At 48.7% G+C, this 20,308-nt stretch overlaps 1 protein-coding gene across 1 annotated transcript in view; it reads left to right on the top strand.

The window, feature by feature from the left end:
• The window catches only part of LOC118225182 (receptor-type tyrosine-protein phosphatase S-like), a 75,143-nt gene that overhangs the window by 27,956 nt on the left and 26,879 nt on the right, over positions 1 to 20,308 (top strand). The window contains 5 exon segments of the mRNA XM_035413272.1: positions 4,799 to 5,068; positions 5,589 to 6,170; positions 6,963 to 7,096; positions 8,783 to 8,927; positions 18,902 to 19,210. Of these exon segments, the coding sequence (XP_035269163.1) occupies positions 4,799 to 5,068; positions 5,589 to 6,170; positions 6,963 to 7,096; positions 8,783 to 8,927; positions 18,902 to 19,210 (1,440 nt within the window).

Raw genomic sequence — 20,308 nt, forward strand, 5'->3', positions numbered from 1 at the left:
TTACACCTTTTTATTCCCGCGACTTTCCCAAAAATGGGACGCCGGCTGGCAAAAAAAGACACACAAAAGAGGAGGGTTTCCCAGGGACCGCCAAAGTGCTTGCTCTGAGCCCAACGGTAGATCCCTACACTCTGAGCGGAGGGGGAAATTTCCAAAAAAAAAGTTTGGGCTCTTGTTATTAATCAGTTTCGGGGAGAGAGACAGATATCAGGTCTGTTCTGGGACCTGAGTATACATATATTTTTTTCAATCGGGCTACTTGTATGCGCAACCAAGCTAAGACTTGCGAGGAGAAGAGTCTATAATGAGAGGAATGCACATGTTGCCTCCGTAAGTAAACATCGAAAACATTGGAAGGGTTATGTGTTCGGCCAGAATTGACAGCGTGAATGATAATGTAGTCTGGCGAATTGGATATTCTGCAGGGCAGAATAAATCAGACACTCGCCGTTGTAATAATTTCAGCTATTACAATCGACTCCTCCCGGCTCTCCCAACGAGGAGTGTGGTTTTTTTTTTTTTTTTTTTTGCGTAGCAGCCACACAGGGGCCATTTAAACGTCCGCGTTCCCCCGTGGTCTGTATGAAAGTGACCCGCGCCTCGTCCCCACCTCCTCCCTCCTACCCCCCCGCCCCCTCGCCCCCCCCCCCCCCCCTCGTTCGATGAAGACGAGGAACAGAGGAAGGGATAGCCACGTAGCGCCCTTGTTCGTGAGGCGTTTATAGAGGGTGTAATCTCAGCTGTCCGGGTTACCCTTAAGGCTGCACATTATTTTGGCTTCCCCCCTTTCATTTTGGTGCACGACAGCCTCTCTTTTCGACTGTCTCACCAAAATGGCCGATAATGTCCGCCTTCTTTCTGAAATCGTTTTTTTATTTTATTTTGTTTTAAATTTTGTTTTTTTTGTTTTTTTTGTTTTTTTTGTTTGGGGCACACCTTTTTATCACCTGTAGAGTTTAGTGCAGTACTCTGGAATCTCTCTTGACTGCTTTTCACCCCGTCACTCGTAGACATTTCAGTTTCAGTCTCTCTCCACCGGGGCTTGAAATGGGATTTATTTAATTTAATTTAATTTAATTAATTTATTTATTTATTTTTTGGCCAGTAACATCGACAGTTTCAGTTTTGTTTTGTTTTTTTTGGGAGTTTGTTTTTTTTTTTGGTCCCCCCCTCCCCCCTCCCCCTGCCACCACCCCTAATCCCCTTGCTGGACCTTGTTTAGGCCCTTGGTTTTCGTGATTGAGGAAAATGTCCATTCAATTGGGATTCTCTCTACTGAGCAACTGCTGCTGCAGGACAGTGTGGAGACCTCCAGATCTAAGCCAGTATTCTGTCTGCCCCGTGTATGCACCCCCATACCCAGTTTTCAGGACGAGCTCTCGTAGGCTGTTAATTGGGCTTCCCTTGAGCCTTGGGGTACATTTGTCTCCTCTGAGTGAATTTGGGTGTTGAGTTTTTCAGCCCAAGGAAAATTCTGTGCAGAAATAAGCTAATTATCACTCCCTACGCCGTTTATTTTCTCAGTGACTGAAATACACACCGCACTCCTCAGTTTTGGATTTTTTAAATTTGATTTCTTTTCAAGTTCTTTCTTTCCCCACACAAACGCCCCTGTCCCATCTCCAGAAGGAGCGAAAAAACTGCTCGATTTGCACCTGGGATTGGCATGTGCTGGATGAGCTTGATTGACAGGTTTGAACTGTACACCTGTACACCTGCGTGGGGTCAGGTGCTCTCCTCTACTCTCCTGTTCATCTCTTATGAGTGCCTTTTACCTTTACAGGTAAACAACAAACTCTTTTTTTAAGGAAGGGGACAATCAAGTAGAATGTGGGGGGGGGGGGGTGGGTGGATATTTATTTCATCTTTCCAACCTTTTGTTTTTTTGTCATTTTTTGGATCAGATTTTTTGGATGATAATTTTTTATTGTTCATTACATTTACATTTCTGCTAAATGCCAAGATGTAAATGGATAACACTTATTATACACTTAATGCACACTTATTACACACTTATTATACACTTATTACACACTTATTATGCAGTTATTAGACACTTATAAACATAAAGAACTGACAGCCTTGGGATAACGTCAGTCTCCTAGGATTTGGAGGCCATTTCACTAAATTAAGACAGAATTGTGCATATTGGGGTTGTTTCTGTTGACCTAAAGCTGCCACAATGAGGCATTTCAGGTGTGTACACAAATGGACAGGTAAACACAGGTAAACCTGTTCTTCTGCGTTTGCTAATAATCAAGGTTACCGGAAGTAGAGAGCGAATCCCAATTGGATCGACATGCTGCGTGTGGGGTGCAGTTTGCCTCTCGATATCCCTACCCCCCCCCCCCCCCCCCCCCAACCCACCCCCCTCCTCCCGGCCCTCATCTCACTCTGCTCCTCAGTATTGGGGGGCCGAGTTGGGGTAAATTTTGGATTTCAAGCCCCGTTGTGTGAGAGCCAGACCCTACTGACTGCCATGCCTTTTCTTAAGTTTGATCGGAAATCACAGTCTCCTAACTCTCTGTCCCCCGCCCCACCCCCTCCTCTTCCCCAAACCCCCCCAGCGTCTCTCCCCCTCTCCCTCCCTCCGTCCGTCCGTCCGTCCGTGTGTATGTCCGCGTGCTCCGGTTTGCTGTCTTGTTGCTCTGCTCTTGCTCTGCCTTGTATCCCGTCCCTCGTATTTCCGTCTCTCGCCCCCCCCCCCCCCCCCGGTCTGTCCGTCCGTCCGTCTCTCTGTCTATCTGTTTGTCTGTTGATCCGTCCGTCCGTCTGTCTGTCTGTCTGTCTGTCTCTTAAGCCCACCCTTACACCTCAACCACCGTTCCTATCCTTCTCTCTGTCTCTTCGCCATTTTTTTTTTTCGAGGTGTGCGTGACCAGTTCCTTCCACATCCCCCCAAACCCTCCCCACCCCCCACACACCGACACCCCACGCCCACACAAACTCACACCCCACACACCCCCACACACCAAAACGCCCGTGCAGTCCTTCAGCCCGTCTTCCTCCTTCACAAACATTTTTTTTATTTTCGTAAAATGTTGCAGGTGCAAAATTATTATAATTTTTTTTTGCCAGGCTTATCAGGAAATGTTCATTTTTGCAGACACTGAATGTCTCAACTTCAGATAGTGGTGCATCATATACGCACTGAGAGCTTTTGCTCAAGAGAGAAATGTTCAGCAACACGGTACAAAGCACAAAATGCTAGTGGCACAGTGTCAGAAAGTCAGCATTTCCTGATTGATCAGGAAACATCATATCCCAAAATACCGGACAACACTCAACACAACTCAACACAACTCAACACAACTCCCCCCAACCCCCCCCACCCCCCAACCCCATCACACTACCGTACCAAATCTACCTCTACGTGTAGGCCTGACAGCTACACCCTCGAGTGGCGGTGGAGTAGAGACGCACGGCCTAGCCTCACGCAAAAAAAAACCCGTCCTTCATTTTCCCGCTCTTTTATTCTTCTTTTTTCCTTCCTTTCTTGGTAAGGGTAATGACTGCAGAGCCACAAGAAATTCACTGTTAAGAGAATTCCCTCTTATCTATTAAGACACCGCCTGTTTTATTCGCTCTTCTCTCATTATTTAAATATATATATATATATATATATTCCGTGTTAATTCCTGCCAACACTGAGGCGTGACAATGTGTTGAAGTCACATTAGGTCACACTGGCTGCTGGAAAATAAAAATGTAAAAAAACTAAAAAGATACAGGATACATTTCATTAAATTTTTAAAGAAACTTTTACACAGCATTCAAGTGGGTCCCCCCCCCCCCCTTCCTTTTCCCTCCCTCCCCTTCTCTCTCTCACACACTCTCTCTCTCTCTCTTTCTCTCTCTCTCCTATTTCCTGTATCTCTGTTCAATCTCGAATCGTCTTTGTCTGGGCATGCCAGCGACCCTTCAGTTATATTCCTCTTTGCATTTTTTAAATCTCAGTTTTAATCTCCAATTTTCTTTCTTATCATTTACCTCTTTTATTTATTTCTACCTATTGTGCATGATGTCTGTGAAACTGATATCTGCATCTATCAATGGAACCGTGTCAGATCTTATGAAGGCTTTGTCCAGTTGATCTACCCTAAGCCACAAAAATCTGATTAAAGTTTCTCATCTTTAACGCAGCTTGCTTCAGTCATATTGTAGAACGCACATGAAAAACCAGACACAAGGCCTTTTACTTCCTGTGCAATGGGGAGGGGCTTGCGAGAGCTCTTTCCTGGTTGGACGTGAGTGGTTGAGGGACAGGAAGTTATTGTTGCTGTGTGGTTGTGTTACGGTTAAATTGCACAGACTGAAAATTGTAACGTCTCATTCAAGGGAAGGGGTTACAATTATATAATTATTTTTAAATTTAGGCCTTAAATAGTTAAGGTAAAAAGATGAGAAACTAATAATAGATTTTTGTGTATTTAAATGTGCTGTGATGGGTCAGATATTGGTCAATGGAACCTTGTTGCTATGAATTGTTGCTTTAATGTCAATCTATATTGTTGGTGAAGCAGTTTCTGTTAGTTTAGTTATCATTATTTTGATTTTTTACTTTCTAAAAACCGTTAACTTAATTTGTGTTTTTTAACTATAATTTCTTGTCTTTTCTAGAGAAGGGTGTCATTTTGTTTTTGTTTTTTTGCTTTGTTTGTTTTTTCTATTATTTTTTGAAGAAGAGCTTATTTTCATCGACTTGCTTTTGTTACCTCTTCTCTGTTTTTTCGCCTCCTCCTCTTCCTCCCCCCTCTGCCCCCCCTGCCCCCCCTGACCCCCCCCGCCCCCCCCTCAGTCCGCCGCGTGCCCCCCCGCTTCTCCATCGTGCCCACCAACCACGAGATCATGCCGGGCGGCAGCGTGAACATCACCTGCGTGGCGGTGGGCTCCCCCATGCCCTACGTGAAGTGGATGCTGGGGGCCGAGGACCTGACGCCCGAGGACGAGATGCCGGTGGGGCGGAACGTCCTGGAGCTCACCAGCGTCCATGAGTCGGCCAACTACACCTGCATGGCCATGAGCAGCCTGGGCGTGATCGAGGCCGTCGCCCAGATCATCGTCAAGTGTGAGCGCGTTTGACTCCGCCCACAGAGCGCGGGGGGGTGGTGGGGGGGGGGGGGGGTTCGGGCGCCTGTGGGGAACGGAACGGAACTGGGGGGAGGGGCTAACGGTGCCTCCAATGATCCTGTCCAATTTACATCATTTTCTTATGATATAAAAGTCAGCTTTCAGCTTCCCTGTGTTCCTGTTTGTTTAGGTGACTGTTGGCGAATGTTGCGTCACCAATGTATGCTTTGGTGACGCAAACATCGGTGAATGTTTGCTTCCCAAAAGAGGTTCACATTTGCTGTGTGGTTTTGAAGCTAATGGTGGCTGCCATGATCCAACGGTTACATAATTATTTGATGATGGATGTAAAAGTCCGCTTTCAGCTGTCCTGTGTTCCCGTTTGTTTAGGTGATGTTCGAATGTTGCGTCTAGCGAGGGTGAGGCCCGGCTCACACAGCCTGCAATCACAGTCTTGCGTTGTTGTATTTTGTCCTTTCCCGTCTTAGCTCTTCCTCTTTCCCCCTCCTCCTCCTCAGCCCTGCCCAAACCTCCGGGGACGCCGGTGGTGACGGAGACGACGCCCACGAGCGTGACCATCACCTGGGACTCGGGCAACCCGGACCCGGTCACCTACTACATCATCCAGTACCGGGCCACCAGCCCCTTCAGCAAGTTCGAGACCCGGGACAGCATCACCACCACGCGCTACAGCATCGGCGGCCTGTACCCAAACACGGAGTACGAGATCCGCGTCTCCGCCTTCAACACCATCGGGCAGGGCCCCGCCAGCGAGCCCGTGGTGGCCCGGACCGGGGAGCAGGCCCCCGCCAGCCCGCCCCGAAACATCAACACCCGCATCATCTCCCAGAACACCATGGTGGTGCGCTGGTCGGAGCCCGAGGAGCCCAACGGGCAGGTGAAGGGGTACCGGATCTACTACACCATGGACCCCAGCCTGCCCGTGGGCCAGTGGCAGGTGCACAACGTGCAGGACAGCCTGCTCACCACCATCGGGAGCCTCACCCCCTCCGAGACCTACACCATCAGGGTGCTGGCCTTCACCTCCGTGGGCGACGGGCCCTTCTCCGACCCCATCCAAGTGAAGGTCATGCAGGACGGTACGTCTGCGCGCCCCCGTTGCCTCCGGGCGAGAACCACCGAAACACCTGCTGGAGAGAGGCGCCAAAACACGCCTTAAATTCGAGCGAATTCGAGTTTTCAAAAAAAAATTTATCTTAAAAGTTCTAGTTAAAGTGACGTACTTAAGTTCACTTGCTTTCTTCTGCTGTAATTAGGCGAGATTCCTACACAAAGTATTTCTGGGATCTTTTTTTTAGACCTCTCCTGTATAAGATTTTTGTTGTTGTTGTTGTGTGTATTCTGCATATTTATATCGATATTTATATTATATATAAGTTTTCCTTTAATGTCCTTACTTATTCCACGGTTAGGTCGAGGTTCTCAGTGGCAGTAAGTGTTCCATCTAATGTTCTACACAGGGGTTTCATCGTTATTGCAAGGCCTGTGTGTTTGCTGGTTTTATTACTCCAGCCATTTTGAAAATTGCTGTGTGAAGCCGTGCGGTTTGCCCCTACCTCGGACCGCAGTGAAACATTTCCTCCAAAGGTTTTAGAGGTTCTGAGCTGTAGCTGATGATTTTAGCATGAAAGTTTGGGGACACAGAAGCGCAGAAAAAAAGAAGAAAAAAAAAGCTAGGTCAAATAAATGTTCCTCTGGCTTACAGACGGGCACAAAAAAAACAGCTTTATCTATATGAAAGAGTGGATTGTGTGAGAAAGGGAATTAATTTCAACATTTTTTTAAATCGCTACAGCGACCTTAAAGCTAAGCCTCTTTTTTTGGGAGAGAGGGGTTTTTGGTTGAACCTCGTCTTCTGTGATTTGAATTAGTCCCCACGCAGCCGACCAAGTTCCAGGTGGGCGCGGTGTCGGACACTAGCATCGAGCTAACCTGGGAGCCGGATGGCGACAAGAGCATCGTCAGCTACAACCTGCGCTACAGAGAGGGCAAGCTGGACAGCCCGGTAAGTCCCGCCTCCCTGCTCCTGGAGATCTACCGTCCTGTAGGTTTTCAGTCGAGTCGTAACAAAGCACAGCTCATTCAACAGCTAGAGCAGGGCTGCCCAACCCTGCTCCTGGAGATCTACCGTCCTGTAGGTTTTCACTCCAGTCCTAACAAAGCACAGCTCATTCAACAGCTAGAGCAGGGCTGCCCAACCCTGCTCCTGGAGATCTACCGTCCTGTAGGTTTTCACTCCAGTCCTAACAAAGCACAGCTCATTCAACAGCTAGAGCAGGGCTGCCCAACCCTGTTCCTGGAGATCTACTGTCCGGGAGGTTTAAAATTCAACTCTAATTTGGCACACCTGATTCTACCAATTAGCAGCTCAATGAGATCTCTAGCTGTTGAATGAGGTGTGCTTTGTTAAGGGGTGGGGTGAAAGCCTACTGGGTGGTAGACCTCCAGGAACAGGGTTGGGAACTTCTGCCGGGTCTTCAAGCATTTCTGTTAAAAAAAAAAAAAAAAAAGTAAGAGTAATTCCAAATGCAGACCTGAGAAATGAAATGCTTTGTCTTTGTTTGGCTCTGTCTGCATCAGATTAGCTTCCTGGCGGTGACTATACTTGTGAAATAAACGTTTGAAATTCTTCTTACTGTCTGCCTCTTTAAAATTGTAAGTGAAAACATCACTATCTAAAATGTGCAGTCATCTGAAAGTATATTGTTTTGAATTTTGGCGAAAATAGATGTTTTGTGTTGTTTTACTTATCTGACGGGTAAGATGTTTTTTTTTTATATTTTAAATGACTTGGCCCTGGCCTGATTGCAAAATTGTAACTGGATGAAATCACAAAGCATGAAGCCGTGTTTGTCAGAGCAAGCAGTGTCGGTAATCATAAAAAGAATGAAAAAAAGCAACTTTTATCCTTAAAATGAAGAACATTTATTAAGTGTACAAGGTGCTTTTACATTTCAGTAAGCTTGCTTTCAGTATCGGGAGCTTCAGGCGTGAACCACAGATTAATGTCTTTTAAATCTTTAAGCTTTGTCCAGGTAGCAACATGCCCAGGTCAAAGGTCAAAACTACAAACAGCAGTCAAGTCAAGTAAACTTCACAGTCCATATCAAAATGACAAATGATATAACCTTCTCCATAAAAACTTACGGGTCAGATGAGCTGATCTGTCTCGCTTTTGTAACTGTAAGATGAAAGATTTAACGCGTTGCTTCGCGAGAGACTGCAACAGCCGGCTGTCAGGCGTATCAGTCTGGGGCAGTTTGCGCCGAGGTAGTCCCTTGCCGACTGTGAATGTTCTAGAACCTTGTCCTCGTTAGTCCTGACTACCTTTTTGTCGGTTGACCATTCCCGCCTTTTTTTCACGCGGTTGTCCTTTATTGGTTTTGAATTTAAATTTCCGTATTTACTGAAACACATTCCTTTAAAAGTCAAAAATCTATAAAGAAAATTCACCCAAAACAAAAAGTTCTTATTAATATTACAAACAAAATTTCAACATCAAGACAAAACCCGTTTTTGATCAACAAACATGACTGCATACATCCAAAAAAAACTCAACACAACCACAATAACAGTAAAACTGGGTATTTTTAAAAACAGAAAAAGAAGAAAAAAAAATTCCAGACGTGCCTTTTTTTTTTGGGTGTGACCGTGAGCTCCTCTGCTTAACCCCCCTCCTCTCTGTGCTCAGGTGTCCCGAACCTTCCCCCCGTCCTCGTCCTACGTGGTGGAGGGACTCAAGGCGAACACGGAGTACTACTTCTCTCTGGCGGCCGTCTCCAAGAAGGGCGTGGGAGCCTTCACCAACGAAATCCACCAGACCACCGCGCAAGCCAGTATGTCTTTCCCTCATTTACTCTCTTGCCTTCGTAAAGGGGTCATGTGGATTTGGGGTTCTAAGGGGTGAGTGGAGTTTTGGGTTGTCAGGAGCAAAGGAGGTGTCGGGTTATGCGCACCCCCCCCCCTCCCCCCAAAAAAAAAAGGTGTGAGATCTGGTCAGAAAAATATAGCTGTATTGCCTCCCCCCCACCTCTCTGTGACTCCTCAGACCAACTTGTACACACAAGGTTGAACATGCCTGCATAAGTAGAACCGGGATGGAACGTTGGTGTCCTCACCATAGTAACAGTCTACGGTTGCCATCTTCTCAATAGAGCCCGGAGTTGGAGATCCACCAATCACGGCTGGTACGTTGGCAACAAACAAATGGAACAAAGCAGATGCTGATTGGTGGATAGCTACTTCTGAGGTGCCCGCAGGGTAAAAAGAGGACGTCAGGTCTGTCCACAGTCCAACAATGGTGAAATGTAATTACTGCTTTGAAATGCTAGCGCTGTGTTAGCCCACCCTCTAGCGCTGAAGCTAAAAGAATGCCATTGGACAATGAACTGATGAACTGTTCTGACCCCAGGTTTTTGTTGTTGTCTTGTTTCGTTTTGTTTTGTTTTTTCTGAACAGTGTGCGGTGTCGGTGGGCATTCGAGGGTCGCAAAAACAGCTTTGTTCTTTTGATCAGAATTCAGAAATCAAATCTGCCTTTCCTATTTCTTTCCCTTACTCCAAAAAAAAAAACAAAACAAAAAAAAAAACGGTAATTTCCTGTTAACACGAAGGCTTGCGACTGAGTCTGATAGACGCCCCCAGAAATGTGCAAAAAAAAAAAAATAAGAGTGAGCGCATCCTGACACCTCCCCTCCTGGAGAAAGCGAGCGGCTTGTTGATTTAAAGCCGAGACACGCGGTTCTGTTCACGCTTCGCTGATTTATTAACCTGAAACGACATGAGTTAATGTTGCAAATAAAATGGATTTTTTTCTTCATTTCCAGCAACACTGACATTGTGTGTTTATGTCTCTTGAAGGCGATGCGGAGGGAGGGGGGTGGGGGGTGGCGGGGGAGGGAGGGGTAGGTGTAAGTTGAGCAGGTGAAGGTGTGACTTCCATGTGCTTAGTTTAATGGATTCGAACCTTACACTCCGCGTGTAAGAGAGAGGTGCATTCTCTCTTACCTTTCTGTTCGGTTGTGTTCCTGTTGGTTTCTGGTTCCCCAAGTGTGTCACATGTTATGGATTCTATAGCAGGAGAACAAAGACTGAGATGTGGTTTCCAGACGACAGCAGTGATTCGTTTGTTTTTTAATTTTAATTTTAATTTATAATTTTTGTTTATATTTCATTTATAACTTCATTTTTGACATTTTACTTTTCTGTCAGCAGCAAGTGCACTCTCTCCCTTGTGACACTGTGTGAGACGCACACAATGTTGTTGCCTCGATGACTGCCATGACTTTCCGTTGCATCGAGACCCCAGGGGGGATTGTGGGTAGTGGAGAGGGTGAAAGGGGGAGGGGGCTACATAAATCATTAATCTCTGGACCCCCCCCCCCCCAATGGCCTATTTCCTAAATCTGAACAGAGACTCCAACTCCTCGGATGACCGTTTTTAATTCTACTTTGGTTAGTTATTCATATCCTGCCGTCTAAAACAACGTTATGAAAATGTTATGAAAAATGAAATAGTGGTTTGGAATCCATACATATGATGATTAGGTGATGCCGGTTGTGCACCCCTCAACCACCCTGCCGTAGACATAGTGCAGTGTCTGGCACTTTTACCTGATCTTATACACAGTACTCCTATCAAAGCCACACGTCAATACCTGCTTCGCCCTCCATTTTAAGCTCCGCCCCCTGGCTTTCAGTGAAAGTTATCTGAACGTCGCCCCGGCTGCGATGTTGTTAGGACACGGTGGCTTTCCCCCCTTTTTTGTTTTTGACTTTTCAACGACTCCCGTTTCGAATCGGAAGCTAATTCTAAGAGATGTGTTCTCGGTTTGCACATCAGGAAGACGATGCATTGATTAAGAAGTCAATTCATTATTGTGATCTGTACCACCACTTAGACATTCACATGGGCCCTAGTAAGGGTGTGTGATTACCAATATATGGGTGAGTTATCACTGAAACTTTGTGATTTAATTGGGAAATACTAAGGGAAAAAATTGGACATTATGGCAGTTAAGGGGGGGCAGGAAAACACTGCACTTCCTGCTTTCTAAAGGAGGCGGGGCAAGTGGAGTTCTCTGTCACTCAGATTCCAGGCCTCTTGTCGCCAGTGTTGACCCCTTTTTGTCGTGACCTCAGGGGGCGGAGCTTTGGAAAGTCATGGCAGGTTGGCGGGGGTTGTGCGCGGGGGGGGGGGGGGGGTTCTTAAACACATTCCTGTCTGTGCCAGTGCAGCTCGTTGGCTGCAGCCAATGGGGAGGGAACTCTCCGCTAAGCTCCTCCTTAAAGAGATAGAGGAGGGGGGAGCGGGTGGGGGGGTCAGAGGGGAGGATGTCATCAGCATATGATGCATGTCCCAGAGTAACGTGGGGGTTAGGGGTGGGGGGGGGGGGCATTGTGTTGGGACGGGCGGGGGGGGGGGGGAGGAGGGACTGCATCCTTGCCAGATCGGGCATGACCCAGCCTGCGTGTGTTCAACCATCCATCACCCATCCATCCATCCATCCATCCATCCGTCCATCCATCTGGTCTGTCTGTCCAGCTGTCTGTGAGTCTGAGCATTACGTGCACGCCCTGTGTGTGCGTCTCTTTCTCTTCTCTCTCTCTCTCTCTCTTTCCTCTTCTCCTCCTTTCGATGGGGATAACTGCACAGCGGAATGAACGGGGACGCTCCTCTCTCTTTCTCTTTCTCTCTCTCTATCTCTTCGTCTATGTCTTTGTTCCTCTTCACCCTTTCTCCCTCTGAAATGAAACAAATTATTTACTTTCTTTGGAATGGCTTGATGTCACCTGGCTTTTTCTCTCTGATTTGCTCTTATTATTTAAGTTAATTTCTTTTCTTTTTTTTTTTGTCGTTCTTCTTTTGAATATCTTGTTTTCTTTAATGGATTTTGGGGTTTTGGTTTTCTCGTAAATGCATACGGCTCACACCACATTGAGGATGCAGCTTGTTTCTGGTGTTTGCTGGCTGCCATTTTGAAACGTGACAGTCATCAGCAGCGAGGGAACAGCTCTTACTCCAACAACAACAAAAAGAAAAAGAAATCCATACTAAATCCATTAAACGAACAGTAAAAGTAAGTATTCTCCAGGAAGCTGTTTTAGCCCTCTGATTGATTTGGGGGACCCCTGTTCAGCTCCCCGATTCTTCATTTTCTCCTCCGCTGATTTGCCGACATGTGCGGGAGGCGGGGTCAGGTCCCTCCTCAAGCAGGGGTTAAAACAGAAATGGATTTCCTCGTTGGAGGCCAGGAAAGTCATTCAGGCTCGGGACAGTCAGAAAGCAGTCGGTTTTTTTTTTTGGTTTTTTTTTTTTTTTTTAAAAGGTGCACCATGGGTACAGGGTGCAGAGACAGATATTAGCTTGTGGATTTGCTGGGAGGTAAGTGTCGGGATTGCCCTCGAGCAGATTCGCAAGGGAAGTCCAGGCTGCCAAAAGCTCCCACCCACCGCTTTAAGGTGTGACATCACAGATACCTGATTAGGATCAACCCTGACGAAGGCTGTGAGAGGTCGCAACGCGTAGGTCCCGCACGTTTTCAAAAATTAAAAAAAATTGCCGCGTTTCAGAAAAGGCGTTTAAACTTTACCACTAAGAATATCTTGGATCCCTACTTGTTTGCCACTTCTTATTTTTTTCATAATTTTGACTGGCAAACTAAACCCTTTTTGATGCTTTGACATTTCCTCCTCTCTCCAAAGAGCATAGTCCGTGTAGCGTTCCTTCTCCAACTGCGATTAGAATGTTCTCAGCAACGTTCTACCGCTGATGTCACAATCACTGCTGGTAACTGAAAGCAGTGGAGTTCTAGAACACCAACTTGGAATTTTGAATGAAGAATCATTCCACACTCTTGAAAGGGTTAAGCAGTCTCAGAGATAAGAGTTCTCCTGATTTATCTGTAAATATTGCGTTTCAGGCCCAGGGGTCGGTAGTATCTGCTCAACGTTTCGCCCAAACATTCTCTCCCGCTCTTAGCTGTCAGAGAGTGAAAAGTGATACGCCTGCCTATGACACACCCAGGTCTCCTGTTAGAGACTTTTAGGGTCTGAAAAGAAGAAATCAGTATTTTCTGATTAATTATGGATGGGGGCAGGCAATCACATCCCCTAGGGCAGTACGTATATATCCTATTAGTCCATGTCCAAAACCCCCCAAAAACATGCCACCCCAACCCCCCCCCCCCCCCCCCCCCCAAACTTTGTTGTTTACATCAACTGAAACTTCTTTGAAGTCTGCGACGCCCCCCCCCTTCTGCCCCACGGACAGCGACGGCTCATTAAAATTTTACGGGCCGTGTCCGTGCCTCACAGGTTGGACCGATCCGGACTCACGACAGCCGACAGCTTTTTTTTTTCTTCTTCTTTTTTTTTTACAACCCGCGACGCGCAGCGCAAGCGTATTCCTCCCCCCACAGGGCACCTGCTCTCGTAAGGCAAGCAGGAAAGACGGAGTCATCCCGGCTCGACAGTAACGGAGCCCAGCTGGGAGGAAATCGGCGGGCGCCGCCAGAAATCCAGTGTGTCGTCCCGATCCAAAAACAAACAAACCAACTAAAAAATAAAAAGAAATGTAAAAAAAGGACGAACAAAAAGCACAAGCTCTCCACCACGGTATCGCTGTCTTGTAAAGATATATATACAAGGCTGGCCGTCCTGTAGCTCACAGTCCAATTACGGCAGTCCTAGTGCCGGCGGGAACCTTCATTAGAAACACACACCCCCCGCCGGAGCGCTGTGGCATTGTGGGATTGCTGGCCTCCGAGGACTCACGACGGCATTAACGAGCGAGGTGTGTTTACCCCCCTTCCCCGCGCCTTGTCCCCGCCACCCCCCGCCACCCCCCCGCACGTTTTCCCCAGACACACTCGGAGATGAATCGAAAAACACGAACGGGGGTTGAGTGTTAAAGAGGCCCGTTAAAAATCCGAGCGTCCGCTCCTGTGGGCGCATTATGGCGGTCATAGCCGGGGCACGAGACTGTAAACCAAATCCCTGACCTTGTTTGGCAGTCTGGACTTCATTGCGAACGAGGAGACGAAACTTAAATTTGCTTTTGTTTTGTTTTTTTCTTTTTTTCTTTCTCTCTCTCTTCTCAGTAATATTATTTCTGGAATAAGTACCCCCCTCAGGCTGTTTGACCCAGTGTTGTTGTTTTTAAAAAAAAAAATTTTAATTATTAATTTATTTATGTGATCAGTGCGACCTTGCTTAAGGGCCGTTGCCATGGGGAATCTCTCCGCCCACTGAGGACCAGAGCCAATCACAGCAGTGAGCAGCTGTGTGGACAGTGGAGTACTCTCCTTCCCCCATCAACCCCTGCAACACCCCCCCCCCCCCCCCCCGCTCCCTGCCCTTTTAGTCACATGACCTCAGCAATGGAACAGTACCTTGCTGACCGTCCACACCGCACTGCATGCTGGGACTTGACTAGCAGCTCATCCTGAAGAACGCCAGGGCGAGCTGCTAGAGGAGCATGCTGTACCCGCCCGCTCCAAGCAGCGGTAAACCGCTCAGCGGGACTTTGCGGTAACGGGGGGGGGGGGGGGGGGGGGGGGAGGAGAGATAGACACTCCCCCTCTGGTCCTTGGGGGCGGGGGGGAACGGGGGGGAGTGGGCGTCTCCCCGTGGCAGCCGAGCCTTCTGGGAAATGGGCCCGCCCAATCAGACCTCAGGTTGAGACAGTCGGGAGCCCTCGTACGGACGGGCAGACGTCCGGACGGACGGACGGACGGACGTACGGGGGCCTGAGAGTCCACAAGCAGAGAGAGCTGGGACACAGGAGCCCTCCGATGGGAGGGGCTCCCCGGAGAGCCGGGTAGGTCAGGGTCCAGCACGGCGAGGGGTGGGGGGGGGGGGATGGGGCGTCGTGTGGAGGGGGCGCATTGGGGGGGGGGTGGAAAGCCGCAGATAAGAATCCCATTTCATAGCGTTTAATTCATTTCACGCTTTGCCGATGAGCGGTGGGTGCGTGGAGCCTCTCCCCCCCTCTCTCTCTCTCTCTCTCTCTCTCTCTCCTCCGGCTTTGTTACACATTCAGATTATACCTTGAAGCCGCCTGCCAGCCAGCGGAGTGTTATCTCTCAAATTAAAGCGGCAGATTCCCAATCCCCCTGCATTTAGCCAAACAAGCAGTTTAGCCTCCCACTTAGTGTAATTGCTCTGGGTTTTAGTAGATACGTTGGGAGTATTTGTATTAGCGCGCGGTCGTTCGGCGGGAGTTTTGGTAATTCCTTAATCGCGGGCGAAGGAATGCCAATATCGGGAATGAAAATAAACATCTGTATGCATTCGAAAAAAAAAAAAAAAAAAACGAAACAAAAACGAAAAAAAAAAAAAAAAAATAGCGAGACCGCAGGTAAACGTCGATTGAGCCGAGCCAGACGAACACGGGATGACTAGCGACGAACCAATCGCGTTCCTTTCGTCCGGTCTCTCTTCCGTCTGATTGGCCCACAGCGGCCAAACGGGGGGCCATCGGAGGAAACGGCGTTTAATTGGTCGTCGTGTTCCGCCGGCTCGGCTAAGCGCGTCTGAAACCGCGAGCGCTCGAAGAGGCTGTTAACGCGGAGGTGAGGATTACTGGGGGGGGGGGGGGGGGGGGCGGGGGGGCCGTGGGGGGGGGGGCGTGGAGGATCGAGGAGCGTCTCGAGAGGCGGCTCAGTCACTCAGTCAAGTCTCCGGCTCCTCTGTGCCTGGAAGACGCGGAAAATCGATTGCGACGTTAAGATTTTGAATAAGAAAAATAAAAAAAAGCATAGTGATAATCTTTTGAGAAGGGATTACACGAAATGAAAAGGAAACGAGCGAAGAAATAAAAGAGGGAGTAAACGATGTGAGCCGCTGCAGGAAGGGTTCAGGGTTTCGGCTCCGTCTTCGTGTAGCGCGTGAAGCACGTATAGCACATTTAGCGTGTATAGCACATGAAGCACATATAGCACGTTTAGCGTGTATAGCACCTATAGCACATGAAGCACATATAGCACGTTTAGCGTGTATAGCACCTATAGCACATGAAGCAAGTATAGCACGTTTAGCGTGTATAGCACCTATAGCACATGAAGCACGTATAGCATGTTTAGCGTGTATAGCACCTATAGCACATGAAGCACGTATAGCACGTTTAGCGTGTATAGCACCTATAGCACATGAAGCACGTATAGCACGTTTAGCGTGTATAGCACCTATAGCACATGAAGCACGTATAGCACGTTTAGCGTGTATAGCACGTGATGCACGTATAGCGTGTGAAGCACGTATAGCACGTTTAGCGTGTATGTCACGTATAGCGCGTGAAGCATGTATAGCACGTTTAGCGTGTATAGCACCTATAGCACATGAAGCACGTGCAGCACGCTTAGCACGTGAAGCACGTTTAGCGCGTGAAGCACGCTACGCAGCGATGCAGCGGGCTTTAAGAACCCGCCGCTGCTTAAGTTAATCATGCCGTGGTTTGAGCACTATTAAGCTGTTAAAGGTGCGTCACAAATGTGTGATTAACGCTGATGTCACAATCAGTACTGGCCACCGAACATTCTAACGCTGATGTAACCATCACCGCTGGTATCTGAACACGTTGGGGTTCTAGAACGCTGACTTAAAGTTTTGGAGTGGAAAAAAATTAAACATTCCAAAGAAACCTTACACTGCAGAGGGTTAGTAAGTGCACCAACGCTCTTCTCCTACCAGTCGAGAGGAGCTGGCCCGTCTGAACGGACTTGCGTTTTCCCCAGAATAGAATGTCCAGCCGTGTAAGCGGATCGCACGTGAGCGGGGAGAGTACGTCACTTCGGATAAGAGCGTCTGCTGAAATGCGTAAATGTTAGAATGTGAAATGGGATTCTTTTTTTTTTTTTGTGCAAACCGTCTTTCTCGAATACGTCCCACATACAGGGTCACGGGGGGGGGGGGGGGGGGGGGGGGGGGGGGGGGGGGGGGGGGGGGGGGGGGGGGGGGGGGGGGGGGGGGGGTCAGGCTTTCTGAAAACGGTTCCCCTCTCTCACGCCTGTGGACCCTCGGGCCCAAGAGGCGCCCGTAGAGCGCAGTCTGAATTTAAGCACAGGGTCACAGCCCTCTCCTCCCGTGAAGAGAGACGCGAGAGTCACGTCCAAAAACAGCGGCCATTTTAACACCACTGCTCGCGAGAGGGCCAGTGTAGGGGGGGGAGCGGGACCCCAATTTTGGATTTGGCTGGGGGTGTAGTCCCATTTGGAGCGCTCGACTGAGGAGAGGAGAGGGTTCGAACCCACCGACCCGGGGGGGGTGCTCTCCCTGTGTTCGGGTGCTGGTGGTAAGAAAGTCTTTAACAGTTAGTATTTGAAGGAAAGCAAGGTACGTATAAATGAAGGTGCCTGTGTTTTTTTTTTTTTTTTAAATGTTATTGTTCCTCTTTTTTACGTTCTTATTGATGGCCCAGTTATTTGCGTTATGAGTTATGAGTTGTTATTTTTTACCTAACGGTTTTCTTTCTTTCCGTTTCACTTCAGTTGCCGTGAACTTTACGATCCCCACCCCCCTTTTCGGTTTTTTGTCCCCCCCCCCCCCCCCACACCCCTTTGATTTTGGGAATGAAAACTCATCAAATTTGTTGTTGCAGGTTCTTCACTCAGCCCCCATGGAATGCTTTTTTTGTTGCTTGTTTGGTTAATTTGACCATTTTCGTATAATAATAATAATAATAATAATAATATTAATAATAATAATTAATAATGACCTGGGGAAAATTAAGAAGTGTCAGTTGAACTGTCAGTTGGAAATGGCGATTTAAACAAAGCTGACCCCCAAATAGTTGGCAGCACACCCGCTATACGAAACAAAATGGCGGTTTTGTATTTGAATTAAGAAGGGAGTCACGTTTACGTGCGCTTGGCCCTTTTTTAACGCAGAGCTCAGGCTCAGGGAAGTCGAACGTTTTATCGGCATAATAATGCACGGGGACTCGTGAAAAACGCTCAGCCGCTCCACCTCACGGGGTTCGAAATTAGACTTTCGTATCGATTCCCCGAGAGCCTACAGAGTAGGTGTAGGTTTTCAATACGTTACGGAAGGAGCGCCACAGTGTTTGTGAGTGGCTTTTAAAACAATTACAAATTAAAAGTTGTGTAAATTTCTCCGCCCCTTCTACTGAGCGTGCGGTGGGGAGGGGGGAGGTGGGGTGTGGGGGGTGGGGGGGGGGGATATCCTGCGGTCACAGACTGTTTCCTCCTGGGCCCTCGGGCCCCTAAATCGATAATTGGGCTGTGGCAAGCAAGCCCGGTGGGGCATGAAGCCAAAAAGCCTCATATTTAATTCACGTTTTATGTGCTTGTCTTTAATTAGACTCTTTTCTCCTGGGGATGTCAAAGGTCAGCGCCTCTCCTGCTACTGTAAATAAAAGCGGGTTGGCTTTGTGATTTAGCCCAAAAAATAATAATAAAATAAAAGGCCTCATTTGCTTCCTCGTGGCTGTCTGCATTTCGCTTTTAATTACTTTTTTCTGAGATTCACCGTTCCCCTTTCACTTTTAATTTGCGTTCGTCGCCCCCCTCCCCCACCCCCCCCCCCCGTGAGTCGAATTTTATTTAGCTGTTATTCGTTTTCCTTGTTTTTTTATGCTTCGTTTAAATTTTCTTCTTTTTTTTAGTTTTGTTTTCGTTTTCGTTTTTTCTTTATCTCTCCCATCTTTTTTGTTTGTTTTTCACCCCTTTCTCCCTTCCTCCCCCCCCTTCCCCTCCCCTCCCCTCCCCTCCCACCTCCCCCCATTCCTCCTGCCCCTCCTCCATCCTTCCCCTCCCTCCTCCCCCCCCCTCCCCCTCCCCTTGCCTGACCAGAGCCTTCCGCCCCCCCTCAAGAAATTAAGTGCAGCAGCTCCAGCTCCACCGCCTTGCTGGTAAGTTGGCGCCCCCCGCCTGCGGAGGGCATGAATGGCGCCCTGGCGGGGTACGTAGTGCGCTACCGGGCGGAGGGGGCCCCGCCCGGGCCGGACCCCGTGGAGGAGTCCACCGTGCCCCCCGCCGCGGGCCAGCTCCTCCTGCAGGGGCTGGAGAAGTGGACCCAGTACCGAGTCGCCGTGGCGGCCTTCACGGGCGAGGGGACGGGTCCGGAGAGCCAGCCCCTGCTGTGCCGGACCGACGAGGACGGTACTTAACACTTTTTATTTTGTTTTTTATTTTTCATTTATTTTTTTATTTTTTAAGTGCTTTATGGTGCAATGCCCAGTGTAGCAGGTTGGGGGATTAGAGGATTGGATGGTGATGGTGGGGGGTGGAGGTGGGGGTGGGGGGAGGGAGTAGGGATGAGGATGAGGGGGTGGGGCTGGGGGGTCCAATTGGCATTTCAGTTCAATCAATTTCAATTGAGGAAATGGAATGGAAAATTACAGCTGAAGCTGAATTGTAAAAAAAAAAAAAAAAAAAAAATCCTCATAGAAATATTCCTGGCCGTATGAGGGATTTTTTTTTTCATCATCAAGGACATTTTCTAATTTAAGGTTCCTTTTCCGGAATGGATTTTATTGAATTGAAATTGAAATGACCCCCCCCCCCCCCCCCCCCGCACTCACATGACAATACATAACTACAGAGGGAAAGCACACACACACACACACACAGACAAACACACACACACACACCTGCTCACACACACGCACACATGCGCGCACACACGTACGCACGTACACTCTGAGAAACAGAATGGGGTGATACAGCTTTGGCCACAAAATTTGACGGAGGGATTCTGTAACCCCGGTCCCGCCCCACGGAGCAGCCTCAGTTACACCTGTAGGCCCCCGGTCCCGCCCCACGGAGCAGCCTTAGTTACACCTGTAGGCCCCCGGTCCCGCCCCACGGAGCAGCCTTAGTTACACCTGTAGGCCCCCGGTCCCGCCCCACGGAGCAGCCTTAGTTACACCTGTAGGCCCCCGGTCCCGCCCCACGGAGCAGCCTTAGTTACACCTGTAGGCCCCCGGTCCCACCCCACGGAGCAGCCTTAGTTACACCTGTAGGCCCCCGGTCCCACCCCACGGAGCAGCCTTAGTTACACCTGTAGGCCCCCGGTCCCGCCCCACGGAGCAGCCTCAGTTACACCTGTAGGCCCCCGGTCCCGCCCCACGGAGCAGCCTCAGTTACACCTGTAGGCCCCCGGTCCCGCCCCACGGAGCAGCCTTAGTTACACCTGTAGGCCCCCGGTCCCGCCCCACGGAGCAGCCTTAGTTACACCTGTAGGCCCCCGGTCCCGCC

Source organism: Anguilla anguilla, chromosome 4 (genome assembly GCF_013347855.1).
Source record: "Anguilla anguilla isolate fAngAng1 chromosome 4, fAngAng1.pri, whole genome shotgun sequence".
NCBI lineage: Eukaryota > Metazoa > Chordata > Actinopteri > Anguilliformes > Anguillidae > Anguilla > Anguilla anguilla.